This window comes from Hesperophylax consimilis, chromosome 2, assembly GCF_061612785.1.
Source record: "Hesperophylax consimilis isolate HC1 chromosome 2, BYU_Hcon_1.0, whole genome shotgun sequence".
NCBI classification, from domain to species: Eukaryota; Metazoa; Arthropoda; class Insecta; order Trichoptera; family Limnephilidae; genus Hesperophylax; species Hesperophylax consimilis.
Window position 1 is genome coordinate 17,932,342 of NC_142837.1, and position 21,847 is coordinate 17,954,188.

A 21,847-nucleotide genomic window follows, 5' to 3' on the forward strand; every position below is an offset into this window, starting at 1 on the left:
ATGCGTTTAATTTGTAATTTTTTTGTAAATTTGAGGCGAAAGTAAACGAAATTATAGTACCTACATTCTCACAATAATTAACGTAAACGTTAATTTTTCAATGTGCTTGGTATTTTCCCGGAATTTAGGGAGTTCATCACGAATTATCAACCCTACAGAAGAATGACATTGGCAGAGTATACGATTTTTCTCAAGTGGTGTGTATATTGTTACTCGATTTTTCTTAATTTCGATCTATCGATGCATTTCTATACGTATTATACAAGTCCCTACAGTTTGTTTTAGTTTGTTTTGTATTATGGCAATAATTGTTTGGTCCGTAGAAAATGTATTCTTAAATAAAACCTTGGCCACAACTCAGCTTTTCAAATAAATTATTTAAAATTTCCTTGAGGCCGAAAGCGAAAAAAAAACTTAGGACGTAATTGAATTTCCGTTTTCGCTCTTCTCTCTAAAAATGCAACATAATAATAAAAATAAGTGTTTCTTAATCTTATTTTTTTGTAAGGCTAGCTTTAGACTTGTAAATTTACGAAAAACTTACAAGTCTAAAGCTAGCCTAACAAATAGATATAATGATATACTATCTGGGTTCTCCCCATAGTTCTCCCGTACTATGTCCCGCACTGAGGATTTAATTTACATATTGTGCTTTCGAAGATTGCATAGAAGCAATTGCGTTATCGCTTTTTTCTAAGTGATCGAAAAATACAAGATAATTTATTTGTTTCTTATATGTATAGATTTTTCCATAACTGTTCAACGGCGTCATGTTTTATTTATATAATTATTATGTCCTAAAGCTGTCATTGGTCGGGACTCGATAGTGCCTATTTTTCAACGTGGATTTATGATTATATATTTTACAATATTCACATGGCAACATTCGAGATGTCATTTTTCGAGTTAGTGCTTCGTGGTATTTGTATCTGTCAATTATCGTAAAGTATAGGATTCTGTGATATTGCTATTTCCATTATATTTTATCGGTTACTAAAGCAGCATATGTTAATTGCTTATTTAATTTATCAATTTTCGCGAGAAAGTGTTTTAAAATCCTCCAAATATGCCGGGTTTTGATGACAATCCGTTTGCTGAGCCCACCATAGACAATCCCTTTGCCGTGAGTTTTTTCGTTCCGCACTAAATAATGTTTGAAACATATAAATGAATGTTCTTGTATAACGCAGAAGATTACCAATATATTGCCTCAATATCTCAACACATCCTTATATTTGCCCCTTATTTACAGGATCCGTCCGTTCAGCAGGTTACCAGTAACACAAATATTGCTCAAAGAGGATTGGATGACTATAGCCCCTTTGGAAATCAAGATAACCGAAATGTTCCCGGGGTAAACCAATTTTTGCATTATTATCAATACTATTTCACCCCAAAAACAGATCCTCACAACTCTGTATCCTCACATCTTGCTAATCTAAAACAGATGGTAGATTTAACAAATTTAATACAAAATATCATCACTTGTATGACTCATAAACAATGAATATACGATATCTACTATTATGATATAAAAAAGTCATGGATTGATGGAAACCATGCATTTATTATGGCGTAATAGAGAGGTCAAATAGTGGTAATGTTTTCTAGTGAAAAGTAAGATTCCCAGAAGAGAAGAAGTTTGGGTATTCTGTGCCAATTTTCAATGTTTGTTCAAGTCAACGTTTGAATGAATTGGTTTGTTGTTTCAACTTCTTGACATTAGAAATGTAGTATTTACACGAGTAAATGATATTAAAATGCCTTCAGCTGTTCAGTTTGATAATAGTGAGAAGTAAGTATTTCAGTTTCCAGAAAGGAAAAAATAGTGCATCTTCACAATTCAACCATCAATATGTTTGAATATAATTAGAAAGCAAGAAATTTGATGCTTATTTTTGAAGCGTCATTGTATCCACATTGCCTGAAGAAAATTCATTAAAAAAGAGTAATTTCTGAGTAGTAGTGAGAATTATGCAGGTTTTCATGATGATCAACGTCACCCCCGATTCAAAAGTCGCCTCATATTACGGCACTGATTAGGTGCGGATTTTTGTCTTTGTGCTAAATAAAGATGAGATTTTGAATCATTAATGAGTCAATAAAACTCTTGTGAGTTCTATTGTGACAAATGTAAACTGTGTACAAATGTTTTGGCATGCGTTTGATGTGTCTCTTCACTGTGTACAGGTGTTCCGGTGTCAAAGAGGTAAATAACACTAGTTCTTTGGAATTTCTTCAATTGAAATACTGGTGGTACAACAGACAAAAAAATAGCAGTTAGAATAGGAGTACAAATAATATATCCTGGTTGATAATAGAGCAGTGGCAACTCAAGCACTTCTTTGATGGTGGGGAGTGGATTTTTTTAAGTATACTGAAATCTCACTACCCGAAGATATAAAATTTTTACAAAAAATTAGTCTAAACAAAGAAAAAAATAAAATCTCTGTAGAAGTCGTGCGAGTGACGTGAATGCGTGGGTTGTGGGAAGTCACACTGCTGAGCATTGGGAACATACGAAGAGGCATTCAAGTCCGTGTCTGAGTTCTCTGGGAGTGGTTAATTTGAAAAATGAGTAGGAGTGGGATTTGTTTCCCGCAAAGGACTCGGGTTCAAGAACTCATTCCGGCTGAACCTACACGCCACTACTGTGCATGGCCAATTCTCAGCACCTTGAACTCAAGTAGAGTGTTGTGTATTATTGTGTTATTATGAATGTATGCACATATTCTTTAGTAAAGTACTAAGAAGGTCTCGGAGCAGACGTCAGTTCTGTTATAAGAACTATTTTAATTTAGAGCTTGAAAAAATCTGAAATAATTTTTTGTATTATATTTCTGCAAATGTTAATTGATTTTATGTCTAAAGAATTCGTCATTTTGGTTTCAACTATTGTTCTCTTTAACCAGTGTACTGCCGATGGGTCTTCGGGGAACATGCAAGCATTCTAATATTATCCTTGTTAAAATAATATGCAATGCGATTTTGACCAATGCTTAGAAAAATGTATGAAAAACAAAATCAGCATCGTTTGGGCTAATGAAACTTTGGGTTCCACTTTTGATTTTTGTGAATGGCGCCTCTCTGAAGGTTGAAAAAATATTTTTCTTTTTTAGATCCGACCTTCAACAGGTTAAGTAGGTTTCGGGAATATCTGGTGGGGATAGATCTCATCGTCCCCCTATGAACAACCGCCACTGTAATTGAGTGATCAAGCGATGCTATTAAGTCACTAGACTTAATAGACCAACTATGTATTATTTAATTTCCAGTCCTAAATATATTCCTTCTATTAAAATACCGGTAGAACATGTAAAGCATTCTCAGGAATCTAAGCCCGTCGTCCCATTGGGTTGGAAAGGGGAAGAAAACGGTAGGGAATCGACATAAACTGAAGACCCCACGCAGAACAGTTTCTCAATGACTGCACCGCAAACTGTAGTGAATTTAACTTTTTTGCGCAGGGTTTTACAGCACTCAGTTTGTATCGATTTCTCACCGGACCGTGGGACAGCGGGCTAAGTCTAGTCTATGTTATAAAGATTGCAATCCATCCAGTTGTTAAAAAAATACACTATGAAGTAATAGCCACCCATGGGTGGATTTTGATTGAAGTTGAATTGAACGATGGTCAATTGAAATCAGTAGTGAACGTGTTAATAGCCTAAAAGGACGCATTTTCCTAATATAATATGTAAGTCTAAGATGTAGTACAGGGATGGGGGAATAGCCTCTTTATTATGCTACAATTAAAAAGCAATTAATTTTTACTCATTTTAAGACTAGGGGGCATTATTGTGTTTTCAGAGCGGACAGCAGAACCATAATATGTCACGATATAAGATTATGAACGGTGTATAATGTGTTGTATTGTATCCAGAGCGGTCAGCAGAACCATATTATGTCACGATATATGATTATGAACCGTGTATACCTAATGTGTTGTATCGTATCCAGAGCGGTCTGCAGAACCATATTATGTCACGATATAAGATTATGAACCGTGTATAATGTGTTATATGGTATCGTATCCAGAGCGGTCTGCAGAACCATATTACCTCATGATACAAGATTATGAACCGTGTGTAATGTGTTGTACTATGTCCAGAGCGGGCAACAGAACCAGCCGGCCATCATGCGCGCCGTGTCCCCCACGTCGGTGCGCCCCCCCGCCGCGCAGCCCCCCCCACCCCAACAGCAGAACTTTTCCACGGCTGACTTTCAGGTACCACTCATACATTATTTGCCTACTCTTCTGCATCTTCGGTTAGTGCTCTGTCTGCCAACGGATTCTGCTAATTCACTAACTAACCATCACCTTTTCACAGCAGGGTAGTCTTGGCAAAGAGTCCTTCAAATAGTTCATTATGTTTACATCAGCCTTTCATTCTTTTAGGATGTCCACATTTATAGTACGGTCTTACATGGTTTTAATAGTTTTTTTGATTTGATCGGTAGATATTCCTGTTATTGATAAGGTGTACGGTATTTCAAATTTTATAAAGAATACCAATCTCAGAAAGAGTAATTTATAAGTATCTCACACAACATGTTATATTAATAATAATATTTGGATGATTTGGACCTGCACCTGTTGTATGTGTTAAAGATGGGTCATGACTAATTTTATTAAGAGCAGGGGCCAAGGTACTAGCTCAATATTTTCGTACGCTTCTATGAGTTGACTCAACTGAAAGACGGCTCAATTGAATGGGAGCTGTGAGCTCAGAGCTTATGAGCAAAGAGAATACTGTGCTCGCCGATACTACTTCCCGAGTACGACTCCCCCGATAAGGCTTCGCCAATAAGGTACGCCGCTAAAAATAAGATGCTAGGTACTTAGTAGGTGTAAGTGCATATGTCCTAGTCCAAATGTTGGACTGTCAGACGCCATTCACATTACTCTGAGTATGTTATAAAAAAATAACAATTAATACTTGACTATTTTTCTAAAATATCTCTTGATAAAAAAGAGCAACCATTCAATTGAGCCATGGTACGGTTTACCGGGAGTCATACTAATAAGGCTCATCAATTGAGCCATGGTACGGTTTACCGGGAGTCATACATACTAATAAGGCTCATCAATTGAGCCATGGTACGGTTTACCTGGAGTCATACTAATAAGGCTCATCAATTGAGCCATGGTACGGTTTACCGGGAGTCATACACACTAATAAGGCTCATCAATTGAGCCATGGTACGGTTTGCCGGGAGTCATACACACTAATAAGGCTCATCAATTGAGCCATGGTACGGTTTGCCGGGAGTCATACACACTAATAAGGCTCATCAATTGAGCCATGGTACGGTTTACCGGGAGTCATACTAATAAGGCACATCAAAAAGAACTAGCTCAATTGTGTGGCTCATTCGTGAACGACTCATCGCTACTATTTATGTACCGAGATTAAAAAAATAATTTTGTGTGCTCATGTTATCATTTTCTGGAATATTATTTCAATTTTAATGATTCATTTTCTCAATCACATGTGCATGTGTCAGAATAGCTACCTCTTAAAAACATCAATATCTCTTTTATCTCAAAGATTTTTTTTATGTGAATGTTTTATCTGTTATTCAAATATTTCTGAAGGTCAGAAGAATTTGACTACATAAACATAAGACTTTTTACAAAAGCGCTTGCAAGCTTGCATACAATATCTCTGTTTAAGTTTTGTATTACCGTTCAGTTTAACATGAATTTGATGATAATTGCTAGAAGACAGAAAAGTTGGAATAAATTAATCCAACCTAACCAAAGATAATAGAATACAAAGAGATATGTGAGTCGTGTAATTTCTATACCCGCTATATCAACTTTCATTGATTTGGAGAAAACCGCAAAAAACTGTCACATCTTTAGCGTACATAAGTAAATGCATTAAAATTTTTTATATAATGAATTGGAGTAATAAAATTTCGAAAAGCATTTATTTTTCTATATATGTCTAGCAATAATTAAGTAATTTCGATAAATAAAATGGATATAGCGGATTTTGATACTCACTTCGTGATTTTGAAAGTCAACTGAGGCGACATGGCGGGTTTAGAAACTCACGCGTAGATCATTTTGACACACAAGCGTGGCGTCAGAGCGGCGGCCATATTGTATTTTGGCAAAATAACTGCTTGTGATTCGTTGAATCCGATATAGCGGGTTTTGATAGTGACTTTCTGTATGATATAGCGGATTTGGTTCCTCACTCGCAGTTTTAACATGGTTTTTGGTCATGATAAGGAGGGTTTTGAAACTAAATTTTAGGCTCCTCTTGTTGCTCGCAAAAATGTGAACAAGATGTCATACTCAGATCATTTTGTCAAAAAATCGGATATAGCGGGTATAGAAATTATAGGATTCATGTGGCAAAGCATTTTCACTGTGGAACTTATGTTATTAATCACTGCACTCCCCTATAAAAAAAAATGTAAACATACGCATGAAACGTGCCAATTTCATTGGCACTAATACTAAAACAGATTTTTGTGTGTACACGTCTCGACAGCGTTCACCATTAGCAATACATAAAAATGATGATGGAAAGAGATTGCAAGAACACAAATCTGTATTAAAATCGATATTTCGATGAAATTATTCAAGTTTAACTTTCATTTCGATGGTCCCGAAGAACAATGTCGGATGTACAAATTTGTAGTTTTGCGGTAGAGCTGTTTGAAGTTTCGTTTCTGCATTTTTACTGTTATAAATATAAGAATTATAGTGTTGTTTGATATTTTGCACTAACCCCTATAATTTATTTAATATATGCTGAAATGAAACTTTAAATAGCTCTTTTGCAAACTACAAATTTGCACATCCAACATTGTTCTTCAGGACCGTCAATTTAATAAAAACTTTTTATTCTCAGGACAGATACAACGAAATAAGTGTGATGTGGACTTAAGACCCGTTTAGCGTGTCCCATTCGTAACAACCCATATCGATTATTTCATACCTACAATTAGAAAACTAAATTCCATGCAGCTGCTTTTATATTAGTGGAAAAATGTATGTTTTCTAATCTATGTATAATATCCGAAATATAAAAATAAAACATTTTGTTACAACTCTTATTTTTTTAATAATTTAAATTTCTGGTATTGGCACAGGGATCCCGGGATTGAGAATCGTTAGTGCCATAATCCTGGTTCTGAAAAAAATTCCCAGGATTGAAAAGCCTACTCACAGCATATTTATTTTCTTGTATTCTCTTTGAACCTCACTTAGCAATACTAAAAGAAAGGTAAAACCTGATATTACAGTTTTTTTTAAATAATTTCCAAAAATTGCAAAACAAAATTGTTTCTCAATAAATTAAATTCAGAATAATAAAACAAATCAATTTTTTAAATAATTGATAATAATCAATGATCATATTTTTTTAAATAATTATCATTTTGATAAGAACATGAATTTATGTTCTTATCAAAATCAGCTTAGGTTGTCTTTTAGTGTCAAGATTGCTTACATAAAATAAGCAACATATTATAAAGCATGGCAATTAAACAACATTTGCTATAAGAATTTCTACAGTCAGTAATATAAAAGTTTGGATAATATAACATGTTTCCTGTTGAAGAAATCTCTTATCTTCAGCTAAATGCATAATATTATGTACACATATAGATATATATAATCTCGTTTTATTTTTTCGTTTTCTTCGTTTGCCTGTTTTTTGAATGGTAAGCTTGAATTCATTGACTTGTCTGATTATTTGTTGATATTGTGTTCTAGTCATTGTATAATAATTATTATGTAGAAAGGTATACATACTTTACTTTTTATCACACTTTATAGCTTTTTACCTTTAATTACATTAGAAAATATTGATTATGTTTTTTTGTTATTTGCATTACTGGATAAGGAGCTTAAGGTAATAACAATTTTATGTCTTAATAAAGATAGATAAAGCAAAAGTGTTCAAAATATATATTCATCTAAATACATAGTTTTAATTAGTTATCCTTATTATCCTTAGATTCATTTATGTCACATGTGTGAAATTAAACGCATAGCTTTAATTAGTTATGAGTTATGATTCTTCTCCTTACATTCATTTATGTCACATGTGTGAAATTAAATACATAGCTTTAATTAGTTATGATTCTTCTCCTTAGATTCATTTATGTCACATGTGTGAAATTAAATACATAGCTTTAATTAGTTATGATTCTTCTCCTTAGATTCATTTATGTCACATGTGTGAAATTAAATACATAGCTTTAATTAGTTATGATTCTTCTCCTTACATTCATTTATGTCACATGTGTGAAATTAAACGCATAGCTTTAATTAGTTATGAGTTATGATTCTTCTCCTTAGATTCATTTATGTCACATGTGTGAAATTAAATACATAGCTTTAATTAGTTATGCTTCTCCTCCTTAGATTCATTTATGTCACATGTGTGAAATTAAATACATAGCTTTAATTAGTTATGCTTCTCCTCCTTAGATTCATTTATGTCACATGTGTGAAATTAAATACATAGCTTTAATTAGTTATGCTTCTCCTCCTTAGATTCATTTATGTCACATGTGTGAAATTAAATACATAGCTTTAATTAGTTATGCTTCTCCTCCTTAGATTCATTTATGTCACATGTGTGAAATTAAATACATAGCTTTAATTAGTTATGCTTCTCCTCCTTAGATTCATTTATGTCACATGTGTGAAATTAAATACATAGCTTTAATTAGTTATGCTTCTCCTCCTTAGATTCATTTATGTCACATGTGTGAAATTAAATACATAGCTTTAATTAGTTATGATTCTTCTCCTTACATTCATTTATGTCACATGTGTGAAATTAAATACATAGCTTTAATTAGTTATGCTTCTCCTCCTTAGATTCATTTATGTCACATGTGTGAAATTAAATACATAGCTTTAATTAGTTATGCTTCTCCTCCTTAGATTCATTTATGTCACATGTGTGAAATTAAATACATAGCTTTAATTAGTTATGCTTCTCCTCCTTAGATTCATTTATGTCACATGTGTGAAATTAAATTTTTTTTTTTTTTTTTTACAGTATTACCGCACAAGAGTCCCAACTGCTCCCGTCTGGAGCCAGTGAGACTATGGCATCCCCAATTGGGGTATGTTGTGAGGCTGAGGGTATTGGGGAGGGGAGGGAGATGGGGAAGAGGAAGGTGGGGAAGTACCTGGCTATTCAGATCTGGTCACCAAACACGGCTAAAGCCATTTCAAGCAACGTTTCAATTCTGAATGGTGGTCTTACACCAGGGCGATACTGAGAGTATCTTCCACTCTAACTAAATTCCATGCTCGGGGAGGGGAGGGAGATGGGGAAGAGGAAGGTGGGGAAGTACCTGGCTATTCAGATCTGGTCACCAAACACGGCTAAAGCCATTTCAAGCAACGTTTCAATTCTGAATGGTGGTCTTACACCAGGGCGATACTGAGAATATCTTCCACTCTAACTAAATACATAGCTTTAATTAGTTATGATTCTTCTCCTTACATTCATTTATGTCACATGTGTGAAATTAAATACATAGCTTTAATTAGTTATGCTTCTCCTCCTTAGATTCATTTATGTCACATGTGTGAAATTAAATACAAAGCTTTAATTAGTTATGCTTCTCCTCCTTAGATTCATTTATGTCACATGTGTGAAATTAAATACATAGCTTTAATTAGTTATGCTTCTCCTCCTTAGATTCATTTATGTCACATGTGTGAAATTAAATACATAGCTTTAATTAGTTATGCTTCTCCTCCTTAGATTCATTTATGTCACATGTGTGAAATTAAATACATAGCTTTAATTAGTTATGCTTCTCCTCCTTAGATTCATTTATGTCACATGTGTGAAATTAAATACATAGCTTTAATTAGTTATGCTTCTCCTCCTTAGATTCATTTATGTCACATGTGTGAAATTAAATACATAGCTTTAATTAGTTATGCTTCTCCTCCTTAGATTCATTTATGTCACATGTGTGAAATTAAATACATAGCTTTAATTAGTTATGCTTCTCCTCCTTAGATTCATTTATGTCACATGTGTGAAATTAAATACATAGCTTTAATTAGTTATGCTTCTCCTCCTTAGATTCATTTATGTCACATGTGTGAAATTAAATACATAGCTTTAATTAGTTATGCTTCTCCTCCTTAGATTCATTTATGTCACATGTGTGAAATTAAATACATAGCTTTAATTAGTTATGATTCTTCTCCTTACATTCATTTATGTCACATGTGTGAAATTAAATACATAGCTTTAATTAGTTATGCTTCTCCTCCTTAGATTCATTTATGTCACATGTGTGAAATTAAATACATAGCTTTAATTAGTTATGCTTCTCCTCCTTAGATTCATTTATGTCACATGTGTGAAATTAAATACATAGCTTTAATTAGTTATGCTTCTCCTCCTTAGATTCATTTATGTCACATGTGTGAAATTAAATACATAGCTTTAATTAGTTATGCTTCTCCTCCTTAGATTCATTTATGTCACATGTGTGAAATTAAATACATAGCTTTAATTAGTTATGCTTCTCCTCCTTAGATTCATTTATGTCACATGTGTGAAATTAAATACATAGCTTTAATTAGTTATGCTTCTCCTCCTTAGATTCATTTATGTCACATGTGTGAAATTAAATACATAGCTTTAATTAGTTATGATTCTTCTCCTTACATTCATTTATGTCACATGTGTGAAATTAAATACATAGCTTTAATTAGTTATGCTTCTCCTCCTTAGATTCATTTATGTCACATGTGTGAAATTAAATACATAGCTTTAATTAGTTATGCTTCTCCTCCTTAGATTCATTTATGTCACATGTGTGAAATTAAATACATAGCTTTAATTAGTTATGCTTCTCCTCCTTAGATTCATTTATGTCACATGTGTGAAATTAAATACAAAGCTTTAATTAGTTATGCTTCTCCTCCTTAGATTCATTTATGTCACATGTGTGAAATTAAATACATAGCTTTAATTAGTTATGCTTCTCCTCCTTAGATTCATTTATGTCACATGTGTGAAATTAAATACATAGCTTTAATTAGTTATGCTTCTCCTCCTTAGATTCATTTATGTCACATGTGTGAAATTAAATACATAGCTTTAATTAGTTATGCTTCTCCTCCTTAGATTCATTTATGTCACATGTGTGAAATTAAATACATAGCTTTAATTAGTTATGCTTCTCCTCCTTAGATTCATTTATGTCACATGTGTGAAATTAAATACATAGCTTTAATTAGTTATGCTTCTCCTCCTTAGATTCATTTATGTCACATGTGTGAAATTAAATACATAGCTTTAATTAGTTATGCTTCTCCTCCTTAGATTCATTTATGTCACATGTGTGAAATTAAATACATAGCTTTAATTAGTTATGCTTCTCCTCCTTAGATTCATTTATGTCACATGTGTGAAATTAAATACATAGCTTTAATTAGTTATGATTCTTCTCCTTACATTCATTTATGTCACATGTGTGAAATTAAATACATAGCTTTAATTAGTTATGCTTCTCCTCCTTAGATTCATTTATGTCACATGTGTGAAATTAAATACATAGCTTTAATTAGTTATGCTTCTCCTCCTTAGATTCATTTATGTCACATGTGTGAAATTAAATACATAGCTTTAATTAGTTATGCTTCTCCTCCTTAGATTCATTTATGTCACATGTGTGAAATTAAATACATAGCTTTAATTAGTTATGCTTCTCCTCCTTAGATTCATTTATGTCACATGTGTGAAATTAAATACATAGCTTTAATTAGTTATGCTTCTCCTCCTTAGATTCATTTATGTCACATGTGTGAAATTAAATACATAGCTTTAATTAGTTATGATTCTTCTCCTTACATTCATTTATGTCACATGTGTGAAATTAAAATTATTAATGAAAGTTAGATGATAACAACACAATTGTGTATTATTGAGTCATTTTTATCAAAGACTATTTTTAATCACTCTGGGAATATTTATTTCATACAAACATCTTATCAGTGGATTCTTATCAATTAATTAAAGTAATTACTAATACTAAGGACTGGTTGTTTCAGAGATTTTGAACAATTCATCAAATTTCAAAGTTAATTTCCAAGTTCTGTGAAAGTCCTATTGAAGTTCTGTTATTTTATCAACACGGGCCAGTTGCTTCACAGAACTGAAATAATAATAGAACTTTCACAGTCCTTGAAAATTAACTGTGAAATTTGATGAATTGTTCAATTTCTCTGAAACAACCCGTCCTAAGTATTTTTTGATAGCCAGTTAAATATTGATCATTTTCTCTATTATTGAGGAAATTTTTGGCTATTGAATGCCTATTTAAATACATTGTCACTTTATTTTCTATTAAACAGGGTGTCAAACTCAGGTGTCAGGGTGGTAAACTGCACAAACTTTGGGAGGTGATTCTACATGATGGTCGAAGTAAAAAAGATAAAACAATATTTTTTGAAATTCCATTGTTTTTTTGCCATAGAAGAATATTATTTTCTCCATATAAACAATTCAACTTTTGTACCTGAAAACTACCTTAAAATGTTGAAATTTCGAAAAAAGTTATCAATGTTTTCTACTTGTACTATCGTGTAGAAACACCTACCGAAGTTGGTGCACTTTACCCCCGGACACTCTGTACAAATATAATTTGTACAGAGTGTCCGGGTACCCGTTAGAGTACCCGTTAATTTAATTCCCTATGAAATGTGTTTATTTATGGGTATTCAACCACAAATATAACCACAAGTCCATCAGATTACCTATTTCCATACCACTTTGCATTAAATATTTTTCGATGGTGGATCTATTGGGATCGGGGACCCTTGGCCTCGTTAAGGCATTTCCAGGTATCCCTGTCCTTGGCTAATTCAGCGACCTCCGTCCATCCACAGCCTCTGGAGTTACTATCCCCAGCAGAATACGGGAGAAGGAACTAAACTGGATCAACTGGTCTTACGCCTGGTTTAGACGATTCATCTAAAATACGTATTCCAGTAGCTTCCCCCACCGTGCTACTCAATGCAGTCCAGTAAACTTGGTCCTGGTACACTTGTGGTCGGGCTAATCCAGTTGCCGTTGGTTCAATTCATAGTTAAAAGTGGAGACACCCACAACTATCCACCACAACAATGCTTCAACTACTGGAAGCAGGTGGACAAGCGGACATAGATCCTTGGATTCAGCTATGCAATCCAGTCACTGGATCTGTCCAAACTTAGCTTTATAATTATATATCGTAATGTAGCACTTTTAAACAGTGTTGGGGAACGTTTCTCCCACTTGTTGTGTCAACCGTGGGTAGCGATGCATAAATGAGGAATAATATTTCCTACCTGGTGAGTGGGCTGCTTATTGCTACTGTATTGTTTATTTTAAAAATGAAGTGACGTGTGTTGAAATGTCCAGAGGCGGCAAGAGGAACTGGAGCGCAAGGCCGAGGCCCTGGCTCGTATGGAGGAGCAGCTGCGCCAGGCCGGGGGCGCGGGCGCTGCGGGGCGCCGCAACAACTGGCCCCCGCTGCCCTCCGCCTGCCCCTTCCAGCCCTGCTTCTACCAGGACATCAACGTGGACATCCCGCTGGACTTTCAGCGCGTTGTGAGGCACACCTACTACCTGTGGCTTTGTGAGTTTTACCAGCATTTCTTTATCCATGTACAATACACATGTTATATGACTTAATACTTATAAACAATTTAAATAAATATGTCGCATGTACTTAAACATTTAAATGAATAGACGAGCCAATAAGTTATACCCTTTGTACTCTTTTTGTGCAATAAATATTTTTTTGAATTTGAATCAGGGAAAGAGGAACAAACCAATTTCAGGAGGTGGCGTGACCATCCCACTTTCGATGATTTGTCAATAAATAATCAATCGGTCCTCGAAAATAAAATCTGCTTATGAATTACTAGTCTTTTTTACAATGGCTCGCAAATTGCTGGCTGCGTAAAACACTTAACTACATATCCTAAATTGGGTAAACAAAAGTTTGGGCTTGTTTCCAAAATTTAATATTTTGTTATACTATTTAGTTAGATATTTTCACAAATGTGTTATAATTTAGCCGCCTCACTCAGTTTTAGCTTCTCTACGCTAGGCGATTCAATTAAGAACGAACATTCAGATCCTGCGCGGAAAAGTCCCACAATGAACAGCGCTGCAAACCTTTGCCTTACTTTAGCGAATTTTACTTTTCTGCGAATGGTCTGGTATTTCAATGTGCGCTCTTCGGTGGTCAATATACGACTGATGTCATATTTTATTCAAAGCATTCTCGAACCCCCCCTGGTGCCAAAAATATGATCACGTGGTTCCTCCAGCTAGTCAAAATGATACCCAGATTCCATATTAGGGCAAGTCTATCAATTTAAATGTCTATGAATAAATGCATTATACAAACAATTTTAATATAAATGTTGAAGTTTTTAAATAAAAAAGAATATATTTTGCAGTTGCCTAATATGATTCTTGAAACCTTCCTGGCCAATTAAGACAAATTATTTTTTATGATACAATCATTTTCCATCTTAGAATGTATACAACTCTTCCATTAAAAGTTCTATTTTGCCGATGACCTCAAACTTCTGATGGAAATAATCTCTTACCAAGACTATATACAAATGCAATCTGATCTTGATGCCGTAGCAGAATGCTCAGAAAAAAACAAGTTTAGTTAGAATTTAATAATATTAAAAAATTGTAACAATGACCTATACCCGCCACAGAAGCCCATAGTTTTTTAGTGCAGCATTAAAGGGCAAACATTATGCAGAGTCAATAGCGTTAAAGATCTTGGTATGCCAAAGTAATGTTCTGGGACCACATAGCACGGCTCACTCCAGCATGCTACAAACTCCTGGGGTTTATCATCAGAACATGTAAACAGTTTAATGACCCAGATGCAGTGATGCACAAGAAGTAAGCTGCAGTAAGCTAGTACTAATGTTGTGTGGACTCTTAATATATAAATATGGTGGAACAAATCCAGAAATAATTCCTCATGAACTTATCCAAGGTTCATGTACAGTATAGACTTATTTAGGCAACAAATAGATTTAGCCTAGAAACCGGGCGTTATGCAAATCTTTCAATACTTAATTTTAATATAATTGATAACTCTATTGATAGCCCATTCCTCTTGGAATACTATATATACCCGAAATACCCGAAAACTTCAGCCACAGTCTTCGCCACAATATTCTTTATACCACACGGCAAATGGATGTTCTGAGAATGAGAAGATTCATTTCATAGAGCACCATACCCGCCGTATGGAATACATAGCAGGTTGAGGTGTCGACCCTGGCGGTAGTTGGTTGGTATAAATAATTTATAGCATACAGGAGGTGTTACTATACAGGCTATCTATGCAAGTAAATACATGAATTGCGGGTACTCAACATGCAATCAGTTCATTGGTATTTCACCATCAATAACCATTTACAAAAATTGAAGTGTATCTTCTTTGGGAATAATATAGTATATCAAAAGTTAATTAATAATGGTGTTTTCCAGTCCACTCGCTCGTGATGATGATGAACATTATCGGTGGGCTAGCCCTGCTGATCCACAGCGCCGAGTTTGAAACCTTCGGACTGGCCATCCTCTACTTCGTCCTGTTCACGCCCTTCAGCTTCGTGTGCTGGTACCGACCGCTGTACAAGGCCTTCCGCAGCGACTCCTCCTTCAGCTTCATGGTCTACTTCTTCGTGTTTTTCTTCCAGTTCATGGTGACGGTGGTGCAGGCCATCGGTCTACCTGGTAGCGGCACCTGGTGAGTTTAATCACTGTCAAAAAGTACCGCGTGATGGAATAATTGCGTTAAAAAAAATGGCGACTGTTAGCCATTAAAATGCCTGACCCGTTCTCCTCCAGGATTTTGGAGAGGGGGGCTTAGGGGTGGAGATCTTGGGCCCCCCTTGGCGAAGCTGCGAGGTAAGGGTTGAGGGCGAGTGGCGAGGACCTCTTCTAATTCATCGTCATCTGAAATGCATGTGAAATGTATGCAATGAAACAGAATTGAGTTATGTTATAGAATTACATAAATTAGAAATAGGTTGTAATATGCACGTAATAAACATTATTACATATTATTTGAAAGCATAAATATGTTTTTTTCAGTGGATTGGTAGTGGCCCTGAAGTCCTTTGACAGCACCGCCAGCGGTATCACCCTCGGCATTTTCCTACTGCTGATTGCCTTTGGATATATCTTCGCTGCCTTAGCTGATATTTTACTTATTTCAAAGGTAACCATTCATTGTTTATCCTACTTGAGGACTGCTTGTTAAGTTGCATTTTGAAATAATTATATCATTTTCTCTCAAGGTTCGTCACCTTTTGAAATAATTTAAACATTATCTTTGTAGGTGCATCGCATCTACCGCAGCACCGGAGCCTCCTTCGCCAAGGCCCAGCAAGAGTTCAGCTCCGAGATAATGGGAAACCAGCATGTACAGAATGCCGCCGCCAACGCTGCCACGGCCGCCATCAACTCCCAAATCAATTCCAGTAGATACTAAAATGTACCCGGACAACGAAACCATTTCTTTTACGTCTATCACAAATAATGGGACGTCACGTCTCCGTATATATAGCTCTCACATTGTCCTGACAGTTGTTGTGAAATGTATTGACTGTTTATTGAGGACACTTTTAAAAAATCAATAAATTATATTTCTAATATTAAATATTTAAATTCCAATTTCGCTGTATTGTTGACATTAATATGTCTACACCGGGGGGTATCATTATAGAGTCGTTGACCTGGTTTTAATTTAATCCTGAATACGGACAGTTTTTCAGAGACCTGATGGTTTTAGATCAAGGTTATTTCATGGCCGTTTATAATGAAAAACAAACAGAAAAACTCCCAAACTCTTAAATAAACAAACATAAATCCTTCAGAAGCGCAATTTTCAGATTGTGAATCTTCAGCTTTGTAATGTTTTTTACAGACCATAAAATGACTATAATAGATTAAAATGTCCAAAAAGTTAGAGAGGCGTGTTATTAAATTCATGTTTTAGAAAAGTGAACCCAAATGATACCTCCTACCTAAGAACAATGGATTCTATTTCTAACTGTAGTTCTTGTGATTCATCAAATTGAGTAATCGGAAAATAACATCTGCTGCTGTAAATAAAACTTTGTTTTTTCTAAAACTTATAACCCTCTGAAAATATTATTAAATTTAATAACTACATATTACTGTTAAAGTTCTTGTATAAGTTGTTTGTATTTGTATCACAATAATGTTGGTAATTATTATTTATTGTTAATTCTCTTGTTAAAATTTAACACATAATTACTTGCATTGACTGTGAAGGGTTGAATGTTGCTTCAATTAATAATAGTTAGGTATATTTTAATAATGTTGTATTTTTATGTTTAACAACTTAAATGTCAACCTTTTGCGTTGCTTTTGTATCGCCTGATTTACATTCAAATATGTTTATTTGTATCGCCTGATTGACATTCAAATATGTTTATTCCTTTTGAAATTAAGTGTTTATATATATATATATGTAATTGAAATTATTGCTCAGTTTCCCAAAGTTCTGAAATATATTTCTAAATGTTGGTTCATTATAAAATTTGCGGTTCATCTTAAATTGGTTAGGAGTTGCGCGCATCGTTTTTGATAGATATTTTATGCGTAATATTTGCTTTTACATTAACCGTGAACGCCGACATGAAACATTATTTGAACTATTCTAAACCTTCTAAATTAAAGTTAATATTCTAATTACATTGTATTGTTTAAGCGTGTGAAAAAGGTTTGCAGTACTTATATCAGAATTTTTAGAATTCTAAATTCATTTGTAATGTAAAATTTTCAATTTGTATATTCTGGAAGCCGGTAAAGCAAAATCGATTTGATACATGACAATATTGTTTTTAATTGGATTTTGGAAATATGAAAAAGTCAATTAATAAAAATACTTCAAAGATCACAAGTATGCTTTATAACAAATACAATCTGTCTGCTTACAAAACACAATGATAATATTGCAAAGGGTTAAAAAATTTATATGTAGACATTTAAAAAATATCTTGTCATATGTATTTATATCAATAATGCTTTAATATTAAGTTCCTCCTATTGATACGTCATAGCTTACAACACCCGGAATCGTTTATCTAATACTTTTTCTACAAGCTTTTAGTGTGTTGTTAGATCTCATGTATGAGTTAAGTTCCATTCACATAAAGACCATTTTGGAATGTTGCAATTTTCTCCTTTGCAATCTGACAGTAACTGCACATACAGAAACCCATTCCCTAGCAATATTGCCGAGCTGTTTTTTCATTGGTTATCACCTAATTACTAATTACTAGGGGCTCGGGCCAGCCTTAGTCAGATGAGGGATGGGTAGGAATTGCCAGAAGGATGAATCCATTCTCCCATTGCGGAGCAGGGCTGCCCTCCAAAATGAAATGCCTATCCCAATCCGGCCCACCACATTATTGGTGGGCAGACGCATCTGCTGCCAAGACCTGAATAAACCTCACCCCATGAACCCAGGTACTCCTGCTAAGTCGCCGAACATAGCGGACCACTTGGGGTGAATGGTCACCTGCCCTCCAAAATTAAATGATACATTCGTTTTTAATGTATCATTAACATTTGAAAAACACAATTTGTAATCTCGGGACTCAGTATCTAATCTGTCTGCTTGAAAATTCACATTAAAACTTGCCAAGGTATGACTCTAACTGAGAATTAAAATTTCTGGGGCTACTACAATGTCATTATTTTTGCTTCTCTTTGTTGTTAATCTAGTTACGCCGTTACTTATTATCGATAGTTTATAAATGGCAACAATTGTAGAAAGAGGACTTAACTTTTCATTTGTTCACTGGGTTTTTAAACTTCCAATATGACAATTTTGGCAAATCACCGGTTGTTTATCCATAGTAGCTGACAGGACAAATGCTATGGGTTTCCTCCCAGGTTACATGGGTTCTAATCCTCAGCTGACAAAATGATTTTCTGAGGAGATGACTTTAAAGTTTCATTTTAGATCATGTAGTAGTTTATTCCAGGCCTTAGTGTGTGCTTTGGTTCCTTCAACCTTCCATCTAGTGCTGATCTAAAATAAAAGTTGATTATCATGGATTGGTATTTTCAACACTACAGTTCCGATAAATATGTCGGAACCTTTCCGTTGTTTGACTTAAATTATTTTCTTAATCAAGTAAGTTTATCAGTATTTGTGGGCTCCAGCTCAGAGGTGGCTCCCAAATTCAATTGTCTTTTAGATTTACTATTTCTCTATTGAATGTTAATTTTGTCACACGGAGAATTTAACAGCTCGGCCAACAATTTGTAGTCATGTCTTCTATATCAATATTCTTAGCCTCTACAATATTTAAGAAATAAATATAATATTGTAAGGATTAGGTTCTAGGAAGACTGAAAAATGGAAATGAAAGATTATAATTTTGCAAAATTCAAAGATTTGTTTGACCTTTCCAGTTTCGCCTTAGATTTAGGATACTTATTTATTTTTTTATAGTTTCTTAATACTTGAACGCAATTGATCGTTGCAATATTTTTAATATATTAAAAATATATATCTTTCAAATAGTTTTCGTTTCGTTTGTACATACACATGTATATGAATATGTTTCCTTTGGAGATATGAAATAAAATGAATGAACCATTCCATCCATGTTATAATATAAACCAGATAACACATAAAATGTATATTCTTTCATGCCTACAAATAAACCGCAAGACTAATATGTAATTGTTTATTTTCTTAATTTGATGCACATTCTGACAATTATTATTTAAGATTTTGATTGAATAGGAACCTCAAGCTGCATTCACACTACGTACAATCATTGGTCATATTGGAGATTTTGTATAGATTCTTTCAGTGTTGTAGAGGTTAGTCGTTCCATTTATTTTACATACACAAGTCTCATTCAGAGTTCAGCCAAATGGATTCGTTTTGTTCTGCCTGACTCGCCGAATCCGTTGGAAAGAAACTCATTTTTTCATTACGCTGGTCTCACCAAACCCGGTGTAATGCCACAGGGTTGGAGAATGATAGGAGTGAACTAACTTACCAGATAATACAAGAAAAGGTTGAGGGTGGGTGGGGAGGGGATGACATTATGGCATCCCCAATTGGCATGGAATGTCTTTGGCGCCAACTTGTTGGAAGGCAAATTTGCTCAATGAAGACCGAACAAAGGTAAAAAGCAATGCTTCTTGCTGGCGCTTACGAGATAATGCACTTTCTTTTTGAAAAATCTTTTCGCACACAGTTAATCACAATGAGAGTGAATCCGGAATTATATTTTGCGAACTCAGAGTGAGTCCAAAGCCTTTGAAATCAGATTCACTGGAAGCATTCTGGCCGGAATGACACACTTCTACAGTATTTTCCTGGTGAAAAACCATCGGTAAGATTTCAGAATCACTGGACTAGCTTAATGCTACGTATACATACGCAAGCCGAACTGCCGAACTGAATCTCAACTTATGGGAAAAGAACTAAGCAACCGCAAATGGCGCGAAACGCCGCTTGCAGTTGCTTTGTTCCTTTTCCGTAATTCGAGGCTCGGATTGGTTTTCGGTTCGCAAATGTATACCATTATACCATTGATGTATTATACTAGATTAGCCTTGTCTAGTTAAATCCATTTTAAAAATGACACCACATAGCGTACTTCACAAATATGGAGATGAACTTAACAACCCAACTCTGTTTAAACTCCTTGTACAAACGTTCAAACTCGTAAGCGAAACCAAGAAACAGCGTTCATTTTGTTACCAAGTTGTTGTTGTAATTTGAATACAAAACCGTCACCAAAAATAACATTTTTTTGCTTAACCAGGTCTGAATCAGGTAAAGGACTAACAAATAACACAAAATGATTTTTATTTTCACATTTTAAGTTTTGGATTCTGTACACTACATATTGAACCAAAACGGGAAACATACACATATTTACTATTGAGTAGAAGTTTTATGTATTTACAAAATTATTTAAATAAAATAGTATATAATTATCAAAGAAAGCGTTTACTTTGTGGCTTGACACTTTAATCAAATGAAAAGTTATTTTGTTTTTAACCGCTTCGTTAGGTTTATAAGACAGCATTATAAAAAAACTAGTTTAGGTACTTATTAATAATGTATAAAATATAATATCAAAATAAAGCGAGAGAAATCATATTACATGAGAAAAAAATTATGATTATACCTTCCTTCCCAAGGATTGGAGTGAAACGCGCCAACAACCTTGCCAAATGCATGCCGATCGGACCCACATTTATTTCGTATATTAACTGCTGTAATGTCATACGATTTCAGAGAAATGCCTATTCGGTTTATTTTTGTAGTACCATTTTTGTGAAATATATAGATAGTGCTTAATCAAAGCTAGACAATAACAACCAGTAATTAAAATAACCTTTCTCAGATTAAGCAACGATACCTAATTTGTGAATATATTACATTTCTCCTCCACACAGAATGCTCAAAGATTATAAAGGACCTGAAGGAAATTGCAGTCTAAACGTTTGGGATGAAAATGATTTGAGCACAAATGGCTTCCTGATGATGGTACGGTCAACGTGTTCCGATATTGTGATAATTAATGTATTCGAAATTTACTAACAATTTAAGAGGAAACCTGTTTATTCATTCGTTAAGGGCCTGCAATCCCTTTTTTAAATAAATTAGAAAAACTCTGTTCCGACATCGTGATAATGAATGTATTCGAAATTTACTAAAAGTTCAACCAGAAACCTGTTCATTCGTCCGTTAAAGGCCTGCAATCCGCTTTTTTAAAATAAATTAGCAAACACTC

At 34.3% G+C, this 21,847-nt stretch overlaps 1 protein-coding gene across 1 annotated transcript; it reads left to right on the forward strand.

Moving 5' to 3' along the window:
- Positions 1–874: 874 nt before the first annotated feature.
- Positions 875–19,746, forward strand: Scamp (secretory carrier membrane protein). Its single transcript, XM_089644787.1, has 7 exons — positions 875–1,123; positions 1,253–1,354; positions 4,112–4,228; positions 13,419–13,635; positions 15,531–15,789; positions 16,137–16,263; positions 16,384–19,746. Exons 1-7 carry the CDS (start codon positions 1,067–1,069, stop codon positions 16,534–16,536), a joined length of 1,032 nt encoding a protein of 343 aa, XP_089500913.1. The 5' UTR covers positions 875–1,066; the 3' UTR covers positions 16,537–19,746.
- The last annotated feature ends 2,101 nt before the right edge of the window (positions 19,747–21,847 follow it).